Source organism: Macadamia integrifolia, unplaced genomic scaffold, assembly GCF_013358625.1.
Source record: "Macadamia integrifolia cultivar HAES 741 unplaced genomic scaffold, SCU_Mint_v3 scaffold1300, whole genome shotgun sequence".
Taxonomy (NCBI): domain Eukaryota; kingdom Viridiplantae; phylum Streptophyta; class Magnoliopsida; order Proteales; family Proteaceae; genus Macadamia; species Macadamia integrifolia.
Genome location: NW_024868151.1, coordinates 152,547 through 167,952, shown reverse-complemented (window position 1 = coordinate 167,952; position 15,406 = coordinate 152,547). Strand labels below are relative to the sequence as shown.

The 15,406-nt window shown below is 40.1% G+C and overlaps 1 protein-coding gene across 1 annotated transcript; it reads left to right on the top strand.

Moving 5' to 3' along the window:
- Nucleotides 1-9,070: 9,070 nt before the first annotated feature.
- LOC122063362 lies at nucleotides 9,071-10,675 on the top strand. Its single transcript, XM_042627081.1, has 2 exons — nucleotides 9,071-10,108; nucleotides 10,208-10,675. The coding sequence occupies exons 1-2, from the start codon at nucleotides 9,071-9,073 to the stop codon at nucleotides 10,673-10,675; spliced, it is 1,506 nt and encodes a 501-aa protein (XP_042483015.1).
- Nucleotides 10,676-15,406: the final 4,731 nt, after the last annotated feature.

Below are 15,406 nucleotides of genomic sequence, written 5' to 3'. Positions count from 1 at the left end.
ATTTATAGGATGCTGATGGAGAGAGAAAGAAGGGCATTTGTGGAGAGTCCTGTTTAGGCGTAGAGTTCTTGAGGGGAGTGGCTCTATGATTCTGGGAATATGCTGGGTTCTAAGGCATATTCTAGGAATATTCTCCATTGATCTCGAAGGTGCAAGTCGTGAGAGGGGTGGACGCCTATGATGACGTGTAGTCGATAGAGTCCTGCCCCGGTGTGAATGTAGGAGTGGATGCGTGCACATTTCTGGGTGCCTTACTTGACTGTACCGAGCCAAGGTGACAGGTTGATCAAGCCGAGGTGACTGGTAGCATGGAATGATGGAGGGCCAAGGTGACAGCACAGCCTGATGGAGGGCTGAGGTGGCATCATTGCCTAATTGAGGGCCGAGGTGGCAGCACAGCTTGATTGAGGGCCGAGGTGGCAGCACGGCCTGATGGAGGGCCGAGGTAGTAGCACGGCCTGATGAGATGCTGAGGTGGCAGCATGGCCTGATGGAGGGCCGAGGTGGTTACACGAGCTAATAGGATGCCGAGGTGGTAGCATGGCCTGATGGAGGGCCGAGGCAGTAGCACGGCCTAATGAGATGTCGAGGTGGCAGCATAGCCTGATAGAGGGCCGAGGTAGTAGCACAACTTGATGAGATGCCGAGGTGGCAGCACTGCCTGATGGAGAGCTAAGGTGGTAGCACGGCTTGATGAGATGCCGAGGTGGCAGTACGGCCTGTCGGGATGCCGAGGTGGTAGCACGGCCTGATGGAGGTCTGAGGTGCAACATTGGTCAGGACGATCCCTGCCCATGCCGTGGTTGGGAAGAAATACCCTCATCAGATGGATTAATAGGTTAGATCACCACAAGGTGAGCTCACTAGTGCCAATTGGGGAATTAATCCAATAATGGCAGAAACCCCATTTATTTCCCAAAGAGGCCTCAATGAACTTAAGTTACCATATTTAGAGTTATAAGAAAAACTCATTTGTTTCCCAAACAAGCCTCAGTAAATTTAAGTTACCATATAAAGAGTTATAAGAAAAACTCATTTATTTCCCAAACAAGCCTCAGCAAATTTAAGTTACCATACAAAGAGTTATTAGCAAAACTCATTATTTCCCAAATAAGCCTTAGTGAAGTTAAGTTTCTATATAACGAGCTATTAGCTCATTTATTTCACAATTTGTAAAGGCAAGAGAAGAAGAGAAGGGAGAAAGAAGAAGAAGGGTGAGAAGAAGGAAGGAAGCAAGGCAAAAGAAAGAGCTTGGAGCAAGGGAGGAGATCATCTCCACTCACTTACACATTCAGGTGAGTTAAACTCTCTCCCTCTACCTCTATTATATACTAGCTCCCTCTCTCTCTTACCTCATTCTCCACTCAAGCTAATTGAGAACCCTAACCAAAATCCCCATCTCCTACTTATTTGAATTACAAGTTGAAGTGGAGATTTTTTGTAGGAGACTAATCAAGATAATTGAACCACTCACCTTTGAGTGTGGAGACCCAATATGGAAAAACACCAATTTAAAACCCTAGATTTAGATATTTGAACCCTAGATTTGGGAAATTGACCAAATCCTCTATGATCTACTACCTTTACTCAACTATAGGTTGGGGAATTGTTGAAAGAGAACTAGACTAAGGGATTTAGGTGGTCACATTTGAGTTTAGGGACCCAACCCATTGAACCCCCAACTGAATTTCCCAAATTGGGGAAATTAACAAGAAAACCTATGATCTACCTCCCTAATTCAACTATAAATTTGGGGAATTGATGTAAGATACCTAGATTAGAGGAATGAAGTGTCTATAATTGGGTTTAGATACCCAATGTATGCAAACCCTAGCCAATTTTTTCCAAATTTTTGTAACCCAAAATCCTAAATCTATGTAACTTATATAACTAATTACATCATTCCTAAGATGATTAGGGTGTGCATGTGTTGCCTGTATGAAATCTAACCCTAATATGTACAACCTACCTACCATGAGCAAACCTTGTGGTGGGAGTGTAATCAACACCATAAAATGGAATTAGCAGCATACATAGCTTTGACCTAAAACCCCATTTTGTTTGCAATAAATAGAACTGTCAAGGAGGCTACGCGACGTGAGTTCATCGATAGTATACAACTCATAGAGATGAGAGGTGAGTGCATATTGTGTTTTATTTTATGGAGTATTTACTTTTAATTTATTTATGCATGATTATGTTATTTTTTTTAAATCTATGTTACATGTCAATTCTTTAAGTTGAAGTATATGATGTGTGTGTGTGTGTTAATGGTTCGAAATTTTTATCTCAATTAGAGTGGATGTATGTGAATGTTGTGGAGTATTGGGTGGCCGAGGGTGGCTTCCAGCACTGTATTTCCTTGTATGGATTATAGATGATTGATAATTGTGCATCTCATGTAGTATGCCTATGGTTAGGAACACAGACTCGGGTGTCACAACCTCTTGCCAATAGAGGTAAAGCTATTGGCTAATCCCACCTATGATAGGTCCAATAATCCTATTCTGGAATACCACGTCTACAGTACGAGGTGATTGTTGCCGGATGTGGATAAGCCCGATGTGGCCGATGGTAATTGCGGTGCCGAGGCAACTAGGGATTATTAATAGGGGCTTACCGGGCACTAAAGTATAAATGTAGGGACTGGTATGTTCCTGACTCACAACTAGTTTGTATCGCTAGGTAATCAATGGCGCATCCCAGGACCACGAATACCACCTATGTTGCAGTAGCACTAAGACCCTATCTGGAGTTAGTTTTGATGATTAGAATCGTGTGATAATAATATGGATCACATTTTGCATTCATTTAATCTTGTTGATACATATTATTACATCATACTTGATTGTTCTTGCTTGTTATGTCCCACCTCGTGGAAGCACAACCCATTTGTTGTATTTTTTTTAGATATTCATTTAGTCATTCCCTCTTATGCCGTTGTGGAGACTCCAGCACTGCATGGAGATGAGCTGTGGACAAAGAAGTTGGTAGAGTATGAACAAGGTTGTGTTTGTGATGATTGTGCTTATAGGGCACTTTGAGGATGACATGGCTCATTCCACCTTTTGATTCTTTTGTGTATATACTTGATGTAACTCTAATGGGTAGTTACTGGTAACTATGAGTAGGCAGGTTTGAACATTTTTGTGTAAATATATTAAGTAGTAGTAGAAGTTCATCAATTGTAATTATCTTGATGTTTATTAAATACTAGGGATTTCAGTTAGAGCTTCATGCAGTGGCCTCCAATTTCACCTATGACTACCTCAATCCCCTATTCTAGGTGTACAACATCTTTCCCCCAACATAGGCCTCCAATTTTACCTATGACTACCTCAATCCCCTATTCTAGTTGTACAACATCTTTCCCCCAACATAGGATTAGGTTAGGATGGTTGATTATATGGGATATGGTCGATTGCCCAAATTCTAAGGTTTGGGTTGCCTAAATTTGGGGATTTTCATGTAGAAGGCCTCCACACTCAATGGTGAGTGTATGAATTAGCTAATTTAGGTCTCCTATACAAAACCCTCAAGTTAATTTGTAAATCATATAGGTGAACCATGGGGATTCTGTTAGGTTTACCTACTTAGCCTAGGTTAATTAATAAGATAAGGGAGAGAAAGCATAGCATTTTGTAAGAAATAAAGAGAGAAACTCACCTTCAATGGGGTAGCTAAGTGGAGGCGATCTCCCTTGCTCCCTTCCTCTTCTTTTTCTTCTCCTTTCTCCTTGCCCTTGCTCTTAGTTTGGTAGAATGAAATGAATGAGCAAGCAGCTCTATTTATAGTAACTTAAGTCACTTAGGGTCTGTTTGGGAAATAAATGATTTTTCACTCATTACTGGGTTAATTCTTCATTTGGCACTAAAGGGCCCACCTCAGAGTCATCTAACATTAATCCAAACCCCGGTAAGTTGTACTAGCTGTTAGAGGCGTTTGAGGGCCCACCTCCAAATAACCCAATTATGTCCATTACCCTCACCAGAGGGTGCTCACTGGCTGGTGTCCATCCACCGGTGGAGCGCAATACTAGAAACGGTCACAAACAAAGAGGAAACGAGTTAAGAATCGTTGGTGGCAAAGCCCTGAGAACACATGCAGAGAACGGAAAAAGCTGGCAAGAACACTCACACCAATCAGAGAGGAAGACGAATAAGAAATACTACTTTAAAGGAAGTATAAACCCTCAATGGATTGGGGAGCTTTAAATGCTAGCCTATGATTTGACGCCCCTTACAGAGAACCGTGAGATTCGGACTAGGTAATTGTGATGGTTCGGCTCCTCAACACTCAACCAATGGAATGATTGATGACATGGCATCGCCCCATTCACCAACATGTCAATAACACATCTTTCATTCAGTAAAAGGCTGCTGCCACTTAAGCAGCTGGCCTGGGAAATCCATGAAGCATTAATGGAAAAAAGGCTAAGAGTTTGAAATCCAAAAAGGTGGTTGGGTCATGGGTTTATGGCGGTTGATATCTCCTTGCAATAACGTCTGATTAGTAGCCTAGGCGAGAAGAATACCACCACCCGACAAGTGATCATCTGCAGTGGCATGGCAACCACCACTAGTCGTTTAGACAACTATGTTGGGTTAGGATTATGTTTACTGCCTAGATGCTTGACTAGGTTTGTCTGGGAGCCAATTTAGATGTGGTCTACTACCCCCTACCGATAGTAAACGGCTCAGTAGGAGTGGGGGGCATCTGTTATGGTAAAAAATACTCACCAATACGAGCACGACAAGTGGACTTGGCTGGTCTGAGCGGGTCCAAGACAAGCCAGTCTTGGGACCAAAGAAATCGACCGAGATGGATTCAGCTATCTAACAACAAAGTTACACCTACACCCGTGGATCAACAACTGAGTGACAGAGCTACATTCCCATATTATGCCCATTACTATAGGTCGGGTGCAGGACGGTCGACTTATGTCCACATTTGTAGGTTGGCTTCAGGGTGATCAACCTATGTCCACATTTATGGGTTGGTAACCGAGTGGTCAAGCCACATCCGAGGGGCCGAGGTCAGCAACCGAGCTACCGAACTACATCTATATCAACAGGCAGATACGTGGCAGATCGACCAACTACCAGACACTCGTAAGAAATGGGTTGATAGGCGAACAATCGAGCCACTAGTGCACTCGAAGCATCTATGAAGAACTTGTGGTCTACAGGAATCCATTCCTAATAAAATACGTAGACTCCAAGCAAAGAGAAAAATCTACCATTATCAGAAAAGATCGCCACAAGGACTCTAACCATCGCTATAAGGAAGGAGAATCCCCTCTCATCCAACGGATTTAGAAGGTTCCTGTACCAAAAAGAGTTGTCACTTACGCACTTTCCAAGTATGTCACTTACGCACTTTCCAATTATATCACTTATCATGTCAGACTCCTACCTCGGCTAGGAGACCTACCAATTTGGGACTCTCCATGGCTGCCACATTGCCACTATAATACAAACCCCTTTCAAAGGAAACGAGACTTTTTCATTCTACTCGGAATTACTGTTTGCAGAGATTTGATTTGGGCATCGGAGAGTCCCTCAGCTGAAACAATCCGATGCTCACTCTCTTGTGTTTGTTCTTCTATGTAGAACATACGAAAAGCCTAGGACGATTTCTTGCCACAACACACATAATATCACAATAAATAAATAAATAAATAAATAAGAGGGGATTTGGACACTGAAATGATATAATAACAAGGCCAGATAAGAGCGGTCACTGATTAATTTAAAGTCACTATATTAAAACCTTTCGAGTTTTACTAGTAACATTCTTCATTTTCAATAATGTTGCTACTACAGCATTCCTTCAGGAGCATTCGTTATTTTCAAAATATTTTGCTATTACAATAGATCTTCCAAACTCTTCAAAAGCATTCTTTGTTGACTGGACGAACATAATTGATCTGCTAAATCTAATACATAAATGAGAAGGAATCTTGTGCAAGCTGCAGCGTTCAAGTCTCAGAGGGCTCACAAGGTTCCAACCAACAAATGTTGTTCAGCTTTCTACTGTTTGTAGCAGGAGCCTGGTTCTTCAGGTGCAACTCGGCCTGGTCCAGCCAATGGGGCAGCAGCAATTCCCCTTTGATTCAGCAAACACCTGAAGTGAGCCAGCCTTCCAGTAACCTGCTTTGGATCCTTAGCCAGCTTGTCATAGGGGGACCACAGCCGCTCTTCACCCAGATATCAGGAACCATTAAAATATTAGGTAAACAGAGAACAATAAAGGGAGCCATTCTATATACACATGATGGATTTCTGTCTGCAAATAAACTTGACCAGATACAAAGATTGTTTCAATCCCCTTCCAACTGACAGCTGGGAGAATTTGATTGATATTTTATTTCTCTAGAAAAGGGAAAGAAAAGAGACTAGTCTGAGCATATTGAATTAGTAAAGCCCAGAACAACACACCGTAACCTGCAGTAACCAAGATACTAGAAAATCTCAAAATGTTGGATGCTAGATGCAAAGAATGTGGTCTCCCTTATCGGGATGTGTTCTTAAGTATAATAAACCAGGTGGCCTCGGGCATGAAAGAGTTTCAGTAGCAACTAAACCTACTGTTTTATTTCAATTCAAAAGGTGTGGTTGGACTGATATTAGAGATTTTAAAATATAAATTTGATGCTCTTCATTTTCTCTTTCATTGTACATAACAACAACAAACTCAGCCTTATCCCAACTTAATGGGGTCGGCTTCTCTTTCATTGTTTATGAATTTGGTTTAAGATTTAGTTTATTTCATGAAGTTAAACTTGACTTAAAATTTGACTATATTAATTATGTAGAATATTTTACTCAACACTTACAACTCATATTATGGAAGATCACAACAGATCATAAGTAATTATGAAGTAAAACCCGATCTAAAAAGTAATAATTATTTATAGGGTCTTGTTAAATGTCATTAGGGTTGGTGAACTTGGTCTCTTGCCACCAACTTTCCATATGGCAAACATAGGTGAATCCAAGTGATTCCACACACATCCTACTGCTCAATTTCCATCTCAAAACTAGTGGGAGAAGTGCCTAAAAGCGATTTCGATGAGAGAATTACTAAATGTGACTAAACTCCTCAACAGTGAATTTGGTTTTATGAAATTTTAAACTCACTTTTAGACAACATCCTCTACTTGCTTTGGCCTTAAATTAATTCTCTGCAACTGGTCTGGGGTCCTCTATCATATTTAAACACCATTGTATGTCCATGTCTTCCACGTGATAAGGGAGCTTGAGTTGTAACGAAGCAGAAGTTTCTCAAAATGCTGAGTTTTTTTCCTTGTGAGAACCATTAAAGAGGGAAGATGATTAGAATATATATTGGTTTCCATGAAACATAATCAGTAGATGAAAAAAGGGAACCGAACTCCATTGCAACCTCCACGGCTGGACATGATGGGCTACCATTGACAAGGAAGCATGGGAGCATACAACCGATACAAGGGAAGGAAGCAATCCTCAGCCTAGAGGGAAAGACTCGCAGATTTGGACAATTGTAACCATCTCATCCATATATTTACTTAACGAGCATCACCATAAATTTTCTGATCTTCGACAGAATCAAATAGGAATTACCAATGTTGGGAAATCGAATCAATTGTTGTCATTGTTGGCAATCGTATTGTGATGGAGTTATATTGAAGGGACCGCAATCAATTCCTTGGTCTAATTTAATTTAATTAGATTGGTTCAAGTTCATTGGTCTCAATTGAATTAGATTGGTTCAATTTCAAAATAGAACCCATTGGATTGAACCCATTGGATTGGTTCAATTTCAAACTACTAATGGTGGGACCAGCTCAACATGTTTTTAAGTTAAAATAGATATTATATTCTGATATGGGTTTCTCATGTGAGTGAGCAATTAATGGCCAAGAAGACTTAAAGGGTCACTCCGTCCAAAAGAAAGAAAAAACTAAAAAGGTGGGACCCTCCTATACAACAGAATAGCTATTTCTCTCAAAGATAGATGACAGCAGGGCATTGCATTAAGTGTTTTGCAGGCATTCAACTGTTTTGCAGGCTAGAGTCCGAGATTGAATAGAAGTGAAATTGTTTTTTTGAAATTGAATTATGATATAACAGGTTTCCTTTGCGTGTGACTTTACGGAATCAAGAAAAGACTCCGATAAGCCGAGACTGAGTATAAGAGTGAGTTTTGTAGCTTTTTCTTTAAAAAATTCTATGCTGCAGATTCGTTAAAAATTGAAGGCAGCCAAGAAAAAAAAAAAGGAAAAAGAGAAGTGAGAAATAGTGAGAGCTGTCTAGAGATGAAGAGAAGCATGGCAGATTGAGCGCGTGAGATATAGCACACTTTGAAGAAAAAAAAAGGGGAGTATTGTTGCTGCTATGTTGATGGTTAAAGCGTGTTCTTCTTCTATACATCAAGTAAGAAATCATCAACTGGATTACACAAGCTGAGGTAATTCGTATTTGAAATCCCTATTTTATACTCTAGAGTCTGTTAATTGTTGAAAAACTCTAGATCAATGAGGTATTGGGTTGGGATTTTATTGATTTAAAATTGTGAACCTAGCAAGTTGGGGCTTGTCTAGGGTGTGGGGTTGTTGCCCTTGTCTGAGTTGCATCTCAGATTGAAGCAGGGATAGGTTCCTGGACCGTTGTAGCGGTTGAAAAAGTTGAGTATTGGGGAAATACGAAACCCTATATGGGTATTCCTCCGTGGAGTAGGCACTCTGGCTGAACCAAGTATATCTGGTGTTATTGTCTCGCATTTATTTTTCTACATATATTTGAAGTGCGTGTTGTGCAGAGTGGTGGAACATTGTCTGGTAGACCCAGCCACATTGTGGTGTGAGGTGGACATGTCGTTGTTTGCGTGATTGGTAATTACGGGATTGCCCCGGCCAATCTAGAACTAAGCAGTGGAAGCTTTTGTTGAGTTGCAAATAAGGAAATTTTTAGAACCACTGATTCACCCCCCCTCTCAGTGTCAACCTGGGAACATCAAGTGGTATCAGAGCGAGGTTCCCTAAGGAGGAAGCTTAACAGTTTCAGGTCTGAATACTGAGAAGATATAAATGGCATCCAATGACGGTAATCGTATGCATGGAAAGATTCCTTTCTTTGATGGGTCGAATTACAACTTCTGGAAAATCAGGATGGAGGCTTACCTAAAGTCTCAGGGTTATGGAGTTTGGTTAGCAGTAAAGAACGGTTACAACCCCCCCACTATAGATATTATAGATAAAACAGAGACGAAGAAGTGTGAAGACGATGCTAAAGCAGTGAATGCACTTCTAGGCTCTCTAGTGAGCAATGAGTTTGCAAAAGTAGTCGGATGCACAACATCAAAGGATATATGGGACAAGTTAAAGAGTGTTCATGAGGGAGTTGATAAAATCAAAGAGGCAAAGCTACAACACCATAGGAATTTATTTGAAAGTCTAAAAATGTCTGAGGGAGAGACCATTGATCAGTTTATGAGCAAGGTAAACGAAATCACCAATTCTATTAGAGAGTTAGGAGAAGAGGTAAATGATGCAGTGGTGGTGAAGAAAATATTGAGATCTTTACCTGACTTGTACAACCCTAAGGTGTCTGCCATTGAAGAATCTAAAGACTTGAACACAATGAAATTAGATGAACTACATGGAACTCTGATTGCTTATGAGATGAGGATGGTCAAGCCCAAGCCCAAGCCCAAGCCCACAGAAAAGGAAGCTGCCTTCAAAGCTTTGAAGAAATTGAAAATCAATGAAGATAGTGAACAAAAAGATTCCGACGATGAGTTAATAGCTTACTTGGCTAGGAAACTCAAGAAAGGTAGAGGTAAATACAAAGGAAAACTTCCTTTGAAGTGTTTCAATTGTGATGGTATAGGGCACTTCGCTTCCAAGTATCCAAAGAATGATAAATTGAGTGATTCTGAGGATGAAGATGCTCAAAAAAGCAAGTTCAAGAAAGAAAAGAAGAAGTTTATTCCTAAAAGAAGAAACTTTAAGAAGAAAAGCTTAATATCAAAGAAGTGCAAGCCTTCTTCAGAGGAGTCATCAGAGGACTATAATGAGTCAGATGATGAGTCATCTGAGACACTATTTATGGCACTTGGTGATAGAGTGCAACGCTAGACTACTGAAGACTCTGAGGAAGAGGAAGAACAAGAAGCTCAGTATGACTTAATAGCAAATTTGCATTCTGCTTTAACTGATCTCAAGGAAGAGAGGAAGAAAATGAAAGATCTAGAGATTCAGCTTGTTGAAAAGGAGAACCAGATTAGTCAGTTAAATATTACAGTTGAAGATATGGCTAAGATCAATGATGAGCTAAGTGTCAATCTATCATCCAAGGCAGAAGAGTGCACTACACTTGAAGAGAAATTGGAGATATTGAAGATTGAATTGGAAAAGATACATAAGATGAATTTACAAGAAGAAACTACACCATCTCCTTCAATTACTATCTTAAAATCCAAGGGTAAAGAAATTATGATTCAATCAGTTGAAGCAGATACTCCATCATCAAGCAAAGGAAATGAACATATGTTAGATAAGATTTTGAGTTTTCAAAGACCTCTACATATGAAGACTGGCCTTGGATATGTGGAACATGGATCTTCTGAAGTAGTGGAGACTAAAGGCAAAGGAACTACAGAAATTCCAATGAGGTTTGTCAAGGAGAAATAGAGGGGCTCACGAATGTTTTACAATGATGGATTTACTTCAGTTGACTATCAGAGACACAAAGGTTCTTGGCAGAGACAGAGCTTTAAAGGTTATTGTTTTCGGTGTAACTATTATGGACACAAGGTGGCAGATTGTAAAAGACAGACCAAGCCTACAACACCGACTAGCAAGAACAGGTTTGCTCCATTATCGGAGGAAAGTGTAGAATGTTATAGGTGTCACAAGATGGGACACATTGCCAAAAATTGCAAGACCATACTTCCCCACCAGAGGCAGGAGAAAAGAAGGCAAAATGACAATTCTTCATGGAAACAAGGTCAGAGACAAAGAGAACCTATTACTGTGGTAAATAAGGCAGTATGGGTTGAGAAGAAGAAGAAAGCAGGAAGCAAGTCATTAATTGTTCAAACATCCTTCAAACCTCACAGCAAGCCGTCACCATGGATTCTTGACAGTGGATGCTCCACTCACATGACAGGTGATAAAGGAAAGTTTCTGAGTCTGGATTCAACTGAGAGTGGATCTGTCAAGTTTGGAAATAATGATGGTGCAAAGATAGAAGGCAGAGGCATAGTTAAGTTGGACAGAGGAAAGATCAAGTCAAACAATGTCCTATATGTTAGCGGTCTGATGCAATGCTCAGTGTAAGTCAAATTTGTGACAATGATAATGAGGTTTTGTTCACCAAGGAAGGCTGTGAAATCAAAAAAATCAAAAACGGAAAGATTGTGGCACAAGGGACAAGAATTACAGGAAACTTATACACTCTGTTAGAAGCAAATGAAGATAGATGCATGATGGGACAGGAAGATGAATGTTGGTTATGGCATAGAAGGATTGGGCATATCAACTTCAAGAACTTAGCTAAATTGAGCAAAAAGAAGGCAGTCAGAGATCTTCCAAAGATCAAGTCTCCAACAAATCATATTTATGGACCATGTTTAAAGGGAAAATAGATTAGGGCCACATACAAGTCAAAAGAGCATTATTCAAGTAAACTATTGGACTTGATTCATACAGATCTTTGTGGACCCATGAGAACAGAGGCAATTGGTGGAGAGAGGTACTTTATCCTATTCATAGCTGAGTACTCTATGATGACTTGTGTTATGTTCCTTAAAGACAAGACTAAAGCCTTAGATTGTTTCAAGATCTTCAAGAAGAAGTTAGAGAATGAAACTGGTAGGACAATTAAGTGCCTGAGATCTGATCAAGGGAAAGAGTTTACTTGGAATTTATTTTCTAACTTCTGTCATGAGCATGGGATTAGGATTCAACATTCTGCAGCCTGTACCCCCCAACAAAATGGGGTTGTGAAAAGAAAGAGCAGGACCGTTCAAGAGATGGCAAGGACAATTTTGATTGAAAACAATGTTGCTAGGAGGTTTTGGAGAGAAGCAATATATTCTGCAGTGCATGTCCAGAACAGGTGTTTCTTTAGACCAAATGAATCCAAGACACCATACGAGCTATGGTATGGAAGGAGAGCCATTGTTAAATATCTTAGGGTATTTGGTTCCAGATGCTTCATCAAAAGGAAGGAGGACGGCCTCGGAAAATTCGATGACAGAGCAGATGAAGGGATTTTCTTGGGGTATTCTTCAAAGAGTAAGGCCTACAGATGTTATAATAAAAGATTGGGCAGAGTGGTAGAGAGTTTTGATGTAAGAATTGATGAACATGTACCCCATTCTAAACAGATAGAACCAGCAGAGCAGACTCCTGAGGACTTTTATGATGATGCAACTGTAGATGATGAAGTTGTGGAAGTTCAGAATCATATTTATGATGAGGATACAGATGTTCATGAGACTGACACAGTGACAGAGAGAGATGGAGGACCCAGTTTTGAAAAGTGGCAAAAAGTGCATCCCCCACATCAAGTCATTGGAGATCTTAAAGCAGGAATGCAAACAAGAAAGATGAAATCTACTACATATTCATTACTTTCTCAAATTGAACCCAAGTCTGTTGGGGAAGCAACTAGAGATGAGACCTGGGTGAAGGCAATGAATGAAGAGTTGGATCAGATAGAGAAGAACAACACGTGGGAGTTAGTTCCTAGACCAGCCAATAAAAACATCATTGGAACCAAGTGGGTTTTTAGAAATAAGTTGAATGAAGATGGTCAGGTGGTTAGAAACAAAGCCAGACTAGTGTGCAAAGGCTATGCTCAGGTAGAGGGGATAGACTTTGATGAAACGTTTGCGCCGGTTGCAAGATTGGAATCTATACGGATGTTCTTAGCATTTGTTGTTTATAAAGGCTTCAAGGTTTATCAGATGGATGTCAAGTCTGTGTTCTTAAACGGTAATCTTGAAGAAGAAGTGTACATTGAGCAACCAGATGGTTTTCAAATTGGAGATGATCCAAACATGGTCTGTAGACTAAAGAAAGCCCTCTACGGCTTGAAACAAGCTCCAAGGGCTTGGTGCTCCAGACTAGACAGTTACTTATATCAGTTGGGACTTCCGAAGGGCATTGTTGATAGTAACCTATATGTTATGACAGAGAACAAAAGTCAACTGGTAGTGGTGGTCTATGTAGATGATATCATCTTTGGAGGGCAAAATGATGAGGTATGTAGACAGTTTGCAGAGCGGATGACGGCAGAGTTCGAGATGTCTATGTTAGGAGAGTTATCATATTTTTTGGGTTTGCAAGTGAACCAACAACAGAATGGTATCTTCATATCACAAGCAAAGTACATCAAGGAGATGTTGAAGAAATTTATGATGGAGGACAGCAAACCAGTAAGTACTCCTATGGTAGTAGGTTGCAGGTTGAGTTCGAGTGATGAGTCAGTTAGTATAGATCAGACTCTCTACAGGTCAATGATTGGAAGCTTGCTATACTTGACCGCATCAAGACCTGATATCCTACAAGCAGTGTGTTTGGTCGCTAGATTTCAAGCTAGTCCGAAAGAAACTCATCTAGTGGCAGTCAAAAGGATTTTTAGATATCTTAGAGGTACGATGGAGTATGGCTTATGGTACCCTAAGATTGGAAGTTTTACACTCACAGAATTCTCAGATGCAGATTGGGCAGACAGTGTGGATGATAGGAAGAGTCTAGTGGCATGGCATAGCAAGAAACAAGAATCTGTTTCTTTATCTACAGTAGAGGCTGAATACATTGCTGCGGCAGCTAGTTGTACACAAGTGATTTGGATGTAGAGACAAGTAACAGACTTTGGAATTCACAATGGTGAACCGGTGTCAATTAAGTGTGATAATATGAGTGCCATTAATATTTCAAAGAATCCAGTGCAGCATTCGAGGACAAAGCATATTGACATCCGATATCATTTCCTGAAGGAGAAGGTCAATGCAAATGAGGTGAGATTGGATTTTGTTCCTACATCTGAGCAAGTGGCAGATATTTTCACGAAAGCACTTCCCAAGGAAAATTTTGAAGCCCTTAGAAACAAACTTGGAGTTGTCACTCCACGAGCACAATAGATGGTATGTGTCTAGGGGGAGTAAGTGAGCAAGCATAGAGACATCAAATCCCTATAGGATAGGAAGATGCGGTGGGCACTCCTATAGATGAGTCTATGCAGGGGAAAATCTATGTAGGGGGAGCACAGTCACCCTTTGTATTTGTTGTCAAAGGGGGAGAGAAATGAATCAAAATGACATCTGAAGAGTGTTGCCAACAATTCCAAAGGGGAAGATTGTTGGGAAATCGAATCAATTGTTGTCATTGTTGGCAATCGTATTGTGATGGAGTCATATTGAAGGGATCGCAATCAATTCCTTGGTCTAATTTAATTTAATTAGATTGGTTCAAGTTCATTGGTCTAATTCAATTGAATTAGATTGGTTCAATTTTATTGGTTCAATTTTAAAATGGAACCCATTGGATTGGTTCAATTTCAAACTACTAATGGTGGGACCAGCTCAACATGTTTTTAAGTTAAAATAGATATTATATTCTGATATGGGTTTCTCATGTGAGTGAGCAATTAATGCCCAAGAAGACTTAAAGGGTCACTCCGTCCAAAAGAAAGAAAAAAACTAAAAAGAAGGTGGGACCCTCCTATACAACAGAATAGCTATTTCTCTCAAAGATAGATGACAGTAGGGCATTGCATTAAGTGTTTTGCAGGCATTCAAGTGTTTTGTAGGCTAGAGTCCAAGATTGAATAGAAGTGAAACTGCTTTTTTGAAATTGAATTATGATATAACAGGTTTCCTTTGCGAGTGACTTTACGGAATCAAGAAAAGAGTCCGATAAGCCGAGACCGAGTATAAGAGTGAGTTTTGTAGCTTTTTCTTTAAAAAAAATTCTATGCTGCAGATTCGTTAAAAATTGAAGGCAGCCAAGAAAAAAAAAAAAAAAAGAGAAGTAAGAAATAGTGAGAGCTGTCTAGAGATGAAGAGAAGCATGGCAGATTGAGCGCGTGAGATATAGCACACTTTGAAGAAAAAAAAAGGGGAGTATTGTTGCTGCTATGTTGATGGTTTAAGCGTGTTCTTCTTCTATACATCAAGTAAGAAATCATCAACTGGATTACACAGGCTGAGGTAATTCGTATCTGAAATCCCTATTTTATACTCTAGAGTCTGTTAATTGTTGAAAAACTCTAGATCAATGAGGTATTGGGTTGGGATTTTATTGATTTAAAATTGTGAACCTAGCAAGTTGGGGCTTGTCTAGGGTGTGGGGTTGTTGCCCTTGTCTGAGTTGCATCTCAGATTGAAGCAGGGATAGGTTCCTGGACCGTTG